This window comes from Oryza glaberrima, chromosome 7 (assembly GCF_000147395.1).
Source record: "Oryza glaberrima chromosome 7, OglaRS2, whole genome shotgun sequence".
Classification (NCBI taxonomy): domain Eukaryota; kingdom Viridiplantae; phylum Streptophyta; class Magnoliopsida; order Poales; family Poaceae; genus Oryza; species Oryza glaberrima.
This window is the reverse complement of record NC_068332.1, coordinates 5,734,157-5,743,734: the sequence shown is the minus strand read 5'-3', so window position 1 is coordinate 5,743,734 and position 9,578 is coordinate 5,734,157. Positions and strand designations below refer to the sequence as shown.

General features: G+C 40.1%; 1 protein-coding gene across 2 annotated transcripts; it reads left to right on the top strand.

The window, feature by feature from the left end:
* The first annotated feature begins 1,002 nt into the window (after positions 1–1,002).
* Positions 1,003–9,578, top strand: LOC127780766 (protein SEMI-ROLLED LEAF 2-like). Of its 2 annotated transcripts, XM_052307722.1 has the most exons (20): positions 1,003–1,163; positions 1,763–1,906; positions 2,053–2,127; positions 2,310–2,425; positions 2,534–2,648; positions 2,752–2,880; positions 3,531–3,578; positions 4,029–4,246; positions 4,337–4,533; positions 4,624–4,910; positions 5,112–5,261; positions 5,354–5,875; positions 5,966–6,115; positions 6,280–6,355; positions 6,483–6,610; positions 7,418–7,618; positions 7,731–7,868; positions 7,940–8,062; positions 8,519–8,737; positions 8,879–9,578. In XM_052307722.1, exons 2-20 carry the CDS (start codon positions 1,772–1,774, stop codon positions 9,050–9,052), a joined length of 3,201 nt encoding a protein of 1,066 aa, XP_052163682.1. In that variant the 5' UTR covers positions 1,003–1,163; positions 1,763–1,771; the 3' UTR covers positions 9,053–9,578. The 2 variants fall into 2 exon arrangements, with proteins under 2 accessions (XP_052163682.1, XP_052163683.1); XM_052307723.1 differs by lacking the exons at positions 1,003–1,163; positions 1,763–1,906; positions 2,053–2,127 and having other exon boundaries at positions 2,358–2,425; positions 2,581–2,648.

The following is a 9,578-nucleotide window of genomic DNA, read 5'->3' as shown; positions in this document are numbered from 1 at the left end:
TCGGTGACCTTCTATAGGGGAATGAGTGGGGAGAACAATATACGTATCTTCATGGTAGAAGTTACTACCACATCTAATTTCATACATGACATATACTATTAAATTAATTAAGAGGTAACATGTGTAATAGGTTGCCTCTACCACACAATCTCCAATATCTCTAACACTCTCACATATTTATTAAAGTTTGTGTAGGGGTTGCTCCTTGCATAAGAGCAAGTTTAATAGTATAGCCAAATGTTAGCTCCAAATTATCTATAGCTAATCTAATAATCCATTCATACAATAGTTACCTATAAAAACATACTACACTATTAATACCCGGTCTCACCTCTCATACGCACACAACAACTTAGAGTCTGTGTTGCACCTGGCTATAAATCTGTAGCCCACTTTCTTCTCTCTCTCTTCTCTTTTCTTCTCGATATGTGGTTATAGCTCGCTTATAGCCTGCTATTATACTTGCTCTGAGAAGTGAATATTTCGCTCTCATCTTTCTTATCTCCTCCACCTCATCATTTAGTACTACTATGTATTTCCTCCGTCCCAAATTATAAGGCCTATATTTTTTTATACATTCTTCAATGACATACTTTGACCATCAATTTATCCCATGTTATGTTTCCAATAAATATGAAATTAGTATCACGTGAAGGTACTTTAAAACATAAATCTAGTGATATAATATACATAATATTTATTAGTCAAAAGTTATCAGGTTTAATTTTTCTTAAAAAGAAGGTGCTATACAAATTAGGACGGAGCCAGTAGCATCGTGTGGCTCGTACTTGGATGGCTATAGTACCTGCCGTATTCCGAGATCACTGTGATTGTACAAACACCGGCATGCACCCACCTGGCGTTTGCTGGCGCAACGGAGGTCGTGCAGGTGCAGGCGCCTCGAGTTCCGGCGCCCACTTCGCCCGCACCAATGGCGGCCACCCCCCATTCCTCGCCCAAGGCCATGCGCGCCCGCCGTGCCACAGCCTCCCTCCTCTCTCCCTCCCTCCCACCCCCGCGTCTCCTCTCCTCCCCACCCGCCCCGCATCTCTCCATCGGCCGGATCGGCAGGAGAGCGCGGCCGTACGCACGTACGCCGTCCCCGCGGTTTCTTCCCCCCCGGCGCCCAGCCCGCCCGCCGGGCGGCGGCCTCTCCTAGCAACGTAACCTCCTTTGCCCTCCTCCATCGATCGATCGATCGATCTCCTTCCATAGCGTTTTAATTAAATTATGTTTGATTGGTCGAGAGATTGGGGTTCGAACCATTGCTTCTGTTGTTGCAGGTTGCCGCTCGATTTTTTTTTTTTTTTGTTTTTCTTTTCTTAAAGTGCCTGCATTATACATTGGCTAAGTTTTATATTGATATAATATGAAAAATAATTTTTACAAGATTGCAGCCATGGAAGGCTGTAACCATGAAAGAAAAACAAACAAACACGCAACCTAGGAGAAGGTCTAGCACCAAGCCAGCCGCCGCTAAGCGAGATCGAACGAACGAACGCCGCTAGAATTTTTTTTGTTTTCGTTTTGATTTGATTTCCGTTAGAAATGGCATTCCCCCCAAAATTTATGAATTTCGCCTGCTCGGTTTTAACTTGCCAACAACAATTATTAATGTATCTTGCTTTGGAGAAAATTCGTAGCTAGATAGTGCATATTGGAGGTGGAATCCCTTGATTTGATCGCCATTGTTGTGTTTGCAATTATTCTAATTAGCTTTTTTTTTTTGTTTTTTGCTCTGCTAAATCAATTCTGCTTACAGTAGTAGGGGATGGGCGTGATATCTCGGAAGGTCCTGCCGGCGTGCGGGAGCCTCTGCTATTTCTGCCCCGGGTTGAGGGCAAGATCAAGGCAGCCTGTTAAGAGGTACAAGTCGATCCTTGCTGAGATCTTCCCCAAAACGCAGGTAGGTTGGGCCCCTTGCTGCATCCCCCATCTCTGTCTTGTTTGTTTGTTCTGTTCATGTGTGGAAGCCGCATTATCGGACTAATCGATGCTCCGCAGCTTAGCTAATTTACTTGTTGTTGCTGCTCGTATGTTATCATGATGTAGGATGAAGAACCGAATGAGAGAAGGATCGGGAAGTTGTGCGAGTATTGCTCGAGGAACCCTCTCCGAGTGCCCAAGGTTCACGCCCTCTACCTTCTTGTGGAGCTAAAAATGTTTCTGTCAATAGTCAGATTGTTCCTGTCATGCTCTTGTTGTTGTTAGTCATGTATTGATTGACACAAATTCACCTCAATCTTTTCTCAAGAAAATTTCAAGCTCAGTTGACTCCATTTTTTTTTTCCAAATTGATGTATGAGCAGATCACGGTTTCCTTGGAGCAAAGGATCTACAAGGAATTGAGAAGTGAACAGTATGGCTTTGCAAAAGTGGTGATGCTAATATACCGTAGATTGTTGGTTTCTTGTAAAGAGCAGATGTGAGAGTCTTCTTTTTCCCCTTGTTTTGCCCTTTTCCTTTAACGAGTTGTAACATGCTGGTGCTATTCATCAGATGTTAATACTATCATTTGGTTTGCTCAATGCAGGCCACTATTTGCAAGTAGCTTATTAAGTATTGTACACACTCTTTTAGATCAAAAGAGGCAGGATGATATGCGCATCATAGGATGTGAAACCTTGTTTGACTTTGCAGTTAATCAGGTATTTCCGTTGCCTGGTGATCAGTGATACCATTCCTCACCAGCAGAATTCTTTTGAAAGACATGATGTATCTGGTTCATGCTTTTATTTCCGTCTATTTTAGGTGGATGGTACATATCAGTTCAATTTGGAAGGGCTAGTCCCAAGACTATGTGAGCTATCTCAAGAAGTAGGAGAGGATGAGCAGACCATTGCCCTACGCGCTGCAGCCCTGCAAGCCCTTTCAGCTATGGTAAACTTTACTGTTAAGCCATATCAAACTTTCGTCATATGCTTCAACCTATTGTTAAAATGAAGAACGAATGATTAGGAAGGAAAACAAAAGTATGGGAATACTGTTACCAGAAGAGATTCAAATCATACTTCACATATAACATGTCTAGCACTGATTGCAAAAATGGTGAAGAAGTGACTAGGAAGGTAAAAAATGTCCAACTACTGTGTCAGAAGAGATTCAAATTACACTTCACTTCTAAGCAACCACTAACACGTATGCTGCAAAACACATTAGTTTGCATCTGAGGTTTCTTGCATTCCAATGTGACGAATGGGAGCTCATAATCATTAAGCATTAAGTACTAACTACATATATTATTACTATCAACTTACTTCCAGGAACTATTTTGCAACATAACTTCTAGATTGATACATTTTGTTCCCACCATATTTTTTTTTCGTAAAACTAATCTGCAACAGTATAGTGCTTCATTGCTTTACTGTAAATTATCTTTCACAATAATGATGTAAATGGATGCTTTGTTCTCTTTTTTGTCTACTTTATTTCGCTTCAAACGTATGCACCAACTATTCTAAACATTTATAACTTAGCGAACCAAATATTTTTGACAGTGATTATATCATTTAGTTTCTTATGCTGCGCAGATTTGGTTCATGGGAGAGCTCTCACATATTTCATCGGAATTCGATAATGTAAGTTATATCTGATTAGTAGTTCATTTCCTTAGTTTTGTGCTTATGTATTTCATAATCATCAGATAGCATCTTACTTTAAATTGCATACGACTCAAAAATGGAATATATGTAATTAAACCTTTTAGATACCTGGATCTGGATAATCTGTGGACTTGGACTGCCATAATAGTTAGGACTGTCCCCTTGAGGTGGACTATCTAAATCCTACACCAGCTACTATGGTTTTTTTAAATCTTATTTATTTATGCATATTTAGCCAAACATCAACTAGTTGTTGCTCATAAGATGATCAGAAATATTATTGAAATAATTATGTAACTGGGTGATGCATACAGTTTTCTTTCTGCTCTCCATTTTGGCTAATTTCAGGTAGTAGGTTGCTAGCACAAGCATATTACAGTTCCAAATGTTCCATCATGGTTTTTTCTTTGTTATTTTCATTCTTAGGTGGTTCAAGTAGCACTTGAAAACTACCGACCTCAGAAGATGCAAAATGATGGTCAAGTTACTAAGGATTCAAGCGACCAGTTGGAGCAAGAAGCCCCCAAAACGGAGGACTCCAAAGCAGAGGACTCCAAAACGGAGGACTCTTCCCCCTTTGTCATCTCTGCTGTCCCCTTGTGGGAGAACATAGTTAATGTTAAGGGTGGAGTTAACCTTACTGTGTAATATTATCTCTTTCTACTCTGTTGATTTGGTTTGTCAATTCTTCTTTTTCAGTAGGTGGTTTCTGAACATACTTGTGTGATGTGCAGGGAGGAAGCAAAGGATCCTAAGTTTTGGTCCAGAATATGTGTGCACAATATGGCTAGGCTTTCCAGGGAGGCAACAACATTCCGTCGTATCCTGGAGTCTTTGTTTCGGTACTTCGGCAACAACAGTTCATGGTCACCTGAAAATGGACTTGCTCTGTGTGTATTGTTGGACATGCAACTGTTAGTGGAAAACGCAGGTGCTTCATTTGCATCTTTTCCACACAGATACTAACATTATCATATGCAAAGAACCTAGATATTTATTTTTGATAAAATACTTCCTACAGGACAAAACATGCACTTAATGTTGTCTCTACTGATAAAGCATATTGAACACAAGACCATGGTGAAGCAACAGGAGATGCAGCTTAGTATCGTGGAGGTAGCAGCCACCCTAGCAGAACAATCCATCGCTCAGGCTTCAGCAGCAACTATAGGTGCCATAAGTGATCTTGTCAGGCATTTGAAAAGGACATTTCATATTACTCTCGGCAGCAAAGATTCGGAGCTAGTAAAATGGAATGAAAAGTTCCGAAAGGCTATAGATGATTGTCTAGGACAGCTGGCAAAGAAGGTATGTTCTTTTTCTCTCCCTCTGCGAACTTCAATGTTTTCCTATACCTGTTACATCACCATCATATTGTTTATATAAATGTGATTGATTCAATTGATGCCCCTCAGCAGCCTGTTTTCTGTTCTGTGCAATGCTATGATTAGTTTCAGAAGATCTATCCACAATGCACAGAAGGTTTATCAAGGGTATTTTGTTGAACAGGTAACTGATGCTGGACCAGTTCTGGACATGATGGCCGTGATGCTAGAAAATATTGCTAGCACTCCTGTTGTAGCTAGATCAACTGCAGCTGCTGTTTATCGTACAGCTCAAATAATTGCTTCTGTTCCAAATATTACCTATCAGAATAAGGTATACTGTCAAAACTAGAAGATAGAAGACTATCTCCTTGCTGCAGTACTTTCTTCTGTTTTGAAGACTTATCTTCTTGTGTATGATGTCAGGTGTTTCCAGAAGCTCTGTTTCATCAGTTGCTCTTAACGATGATCCACCCTGATCATGAAGCTCGAGTAGCTGCGCACCGCATTTTCGCTATTGTCTTGGTCCCCTCTTCCGTTGCCCCCTTGATTCAAGCAAGTGTATCAGGTCAGGCTAAGAAACATGACATGCAGAGGACACTCTCTAGGGCTGTCTCGGTGTTTTCATCTTCAGCTGCCATCTTTGACAAGTTGAAAAAGGACAAGCACTCAGACAACTCACAAGGTGATAGCAGTGGCTTGCATTGTATCAGTGAAGAGTCTAGTAATGCCAAACGTTCGAACCTACCTGTGTCTCAAAGTCGCCGACGTAGCATGAAAATTCCTAATTTTTCCATGAAGAGGGGTCCTTCAATGGCTATGAGAGCTCCTTCAGTAGCCCTGAGAGCCCCTTCCATATCTCTCAGAGTTACTTCGATGTCTTTGAGAGCACCTTCCATGTCTATAAAGGCAGACCATGGTTCCTCAAGCCATCCAGAAGATGAAATGGTACCTTAATCAAATATGGCTTGTTCTTAAACTCTATATGGATTAACTAAAATCACATAATTGTTTCTGCATTAACTTGAATGCACTCAGGAATCAGTTTTGCTGAAGCTGAGCAGTCGCCAGATCACACTTTTGCTTTCATCCATTTGGGCTCAAGCAACATCTCCTGAAAATACTCCAGCAAACTATGAAGCCATTGCTCACACTTATAGTTTGCTTCTATTGTTCTCTGGAGCCAAGGTAATCCTCCTTATTATTACATCTATGATCTATCATACGCGTTATTGATGATCATCCTAACTAAACCCTACTATCAGGGGCTAGTATTGATTAATTTTTGCCAAGCTTAAGGATATCTATCATGATTTCCTATTTTCTTATTCTCCCTTCTTTTGCTCTTCCAGGCATCAGTTTTTGAGGCTCTTACTCAGAGTTTTCAGGTTGCATTTTCACTGAGGGGCTATTCACTGACTGAACCAGGTAGCCAAGTTGCCTTGAAGTAGCACTAATAGTAAATTGAAATGCAGTGTTCCATGCGTCATGAAAACTTGGTCCCATGTTGTAAATGAATGAGGATGCCTAACTTTTCTTTTTGTAAGTCTTGCAGATTCATTACCACCATGTCGGCGCCGTTCCTTGTTTACTCTTGCTACAGCTATGATCATTTTCTCTTCAAGAACTTTCAACGTGTTACCTCTTATTCCAATATGTAAACAAATGCTGAATGAGAGAACAGTATGTATATTCAAAATATTGTCCAGTGCATTTTTTTTTCCTTCTATAGTGTAACCTCCTAAACAAAGACAATTTTGCAAACTGAGATGTTTACCTATTTGAAATGGTAAGAATACATGTTAGTATCAAGTTGATGGACCAAATTTACTCTTTAGTATTAAGCTTGTTATGTTGCATTAGTTTAATCTTTTTATCCATCCCTTTTTTTATGTTATCCTTGTTATGCTATATATACTTTTCTTTGTAAGTATGGTAAGAGTACATTGATAATAATATCACAGCGGGCTGGAAACCACGATTTAAAATCATATCCCCAAATTTGTGTAATGCATATATCAAAGTTGGGTTTCAATTGCATCTATATTTAGCCCCCCTTTGAATCAAAGGATCTGTGTAGGAATTTTGTAGGAAATTTTTCCTATTTGGCCCTTTGAAATGTAGGGTTGAAGCTTTCTAAATCCTATGAAATTCCTAAGGAATGGTTCAATGCATGCAGATTTTTTAGTAAAGTTTGCAAGAGCTCTAACCTCTTAGAAAACTTCCTTTTGAGTCTATCTCTCATCTGATTTCTATATTTTTCCTACGGTCTATTCAAACGATTATTTGTTTTGTACTTACGTTCCTATCAAAATCCTATGATTTTCTTATTCCTCTGTTTTCTCAATCTTGCATTTGAAAGGAACCCTTAGTCTGGAGATAAGCAAACTACAATTAATCATAATATTGTTATTAGAGGCATTTTTGCGGCATCTTGACTTCATGAATAGCATAGTCCTTATTTTGACATGTATGTCCTGTTCTGTCTAGGGTGATCCATTCCTCCGTTTGGTGGATGAGAGCAAGCTTCAGGCTGTGAAAGATTCCGTGGATGATCCGTCGAAAATCTACGGATCACCAGAGGATAATACTAACGCACTGAAGTCCCTTTCAGCGATAGAACTATCAGAGAGTCAATCCCGAGAATGCATTGTCTCCACAATCATGAACAACATAACAAATATGCTAGAGGTAATGTTCATCTTCTCAATGGTCTCCTAAATTCATTGTTTGAACATGAGCTCAATGAAACTGCTGTATTCGCTAAAAAGTGCAACCGCTGATGACTTCTCTGTTTCTGCAGGCAGAGTTGCATAGTGTGAAGAATCAACTGCTAAGCGATTTCTCTCCCGATGACATGTGTCCAACAAGCACTCATTTTTTTGAAGCAACTGGTGATAACTCATCACCAGGATCTCATGATAATGATCACCATCCAGAGGTATTTTGAGGCTCGCAAATATATTTTGTGTCCTACTTAAAATGCTAAAGTTGTGTTTTTTTTTTCAATAGGCTGTGCTGATCGACCTGGGAAATGACCACGATATCTTTGGGGAAGCTTCAGAAAGTACAGCTGCTTCTGCAAATGCTGTGCCTGTAACAGATCTTCTGAGTATCGATCAGCTTCTTGAAACAGTATGCCTTGCTCTCTTAAACTCATTTTCTATGTTCTTGTTGTACTCTTCTGATGAGGTAACCTGGCATGAATAAAGTTACTATTGTGTGTGATATTCTGCATTCTAGGATACCTAGGAAAACACCCACCAAGTTTTCAGCAGGTATACAGTAGTAGTTTGAAAGTTACAAGATCTCAGCAGAATGGCGAGGATTCCCATTTGCAAAATTCAACCAAGACCTGCACCAATGTGATACATCAAAGTCAATGTTCCTATCATTGGGAGAAAACAAATGATCCATGCCTGAAATGCTATATTGTCTAACCATATGTCAAATTAACCTATTTGTTTCATCAACGTCCTAATTAAAGAACAACACCTGTTTGAAAAGTAAAGAATGCTAGATCTATAAGTTCGTTTCACTTGGCATGATAACCGATTTGACTTATGTTTTCATCCTCTGGCATTTTCACAGGTTGTCACAGACCCGGCACCTCATACAGAACGAGTGTCTGTATCAACAGACATGCCATTCAAGGAGATGAGTAGCCAATGCGAAGCCCTCACTGTCGGGAAACATCAGAAAATGGCCTCCTTCATGAGCTTCTCGCAGGATATGACAATGGATCCCATGGCAACCAATCAGCCGTTCCAGACGGATTTGTCCCTTTTCCATGACCCATATCCGCCTCAGGTAGATCGAATCGCACAGCAAACAATTTCAACTCTAAATGCCATTCTTCTTTCACCATGTCAATCCACTGACAAAAGCATATATATATACTGCATTTTCATATATATAATAAATTGACGCCAATAATTTGATTCTGAGCAGGTTGGGGTGCCGAACACGAATCCGTTCGTCGACGATAACCTGTACGGTTACCCCCAGTACATGAACATGAACGAAGCCAATCCACAGCCAACTTATGAGCAAGCCCAGCAACATTTCCTGAGGTTGCCGGCATCAAGTCCATACGACAATTTTCGCAGGGCTGCTGGTTGTTAGAGGTTGAGCCTGCAGCAGCAAGTCTATCATGCCACCAAGTTCTTCACATAGATGAGCAAAGAAAAGAAATCTCAAGCCGATAATAAACCGAATGATGTGGCAATTTTCCGTTTATTTTGAAAGAGGAATATATGCATATCCGTGTGCATGGTCTTAGAGGGTCAACCGGATTCAACACCCACTCGATTCGTTCTTTATGTATAGCGGTATATACATATATATAGGTTAATTCTTTTTTGTTTGTTTTTGCCATTGCAACGTGTAGAGAAGAAACTGTGGGGAGCAATGCCTCTATCACGAGCTATACATGTATGTGTGTATGTAACTTGTGTCAAATGCTGCAAATTGGAGAGTATATCACCACGGAATTGGTGTGGTCTATGAGAAAAAGAGGTGTCTTTCTTGAACCAGAAAGAGAAGCCTCCCTGTTGACAACTTCAAATGTAATTATCATTATGTAAATGGGAGCACCATCTTTGTCCATGTATGTAATGGTCTCTTTAGGCCTGTTTGGGAGAGCTTAAAA

Coding starts and splice junctions, on each gene's coding strand:
- LOC127780766 (XM_052307722.1), top strand. CDS start 1,772: ATGGGCGTGATATCTCGGAAGGTCCTGCCGGCGTGCGGGAGCCTCTGC. Junction 4,534..4,623: donor ACTGTTAGTGGAAAACGCAG/GTGCTTCATTTG, acceptor TACTTCCTACAG/GACAAAACATGCACTTAATG. Junction 6,611..7,417: donor AAATGCTGAATGAGAGAACA/GTATGTATATTC, acceptor TGTTCTGTCTAG/GGTGATCCATTCCTCCGTTT.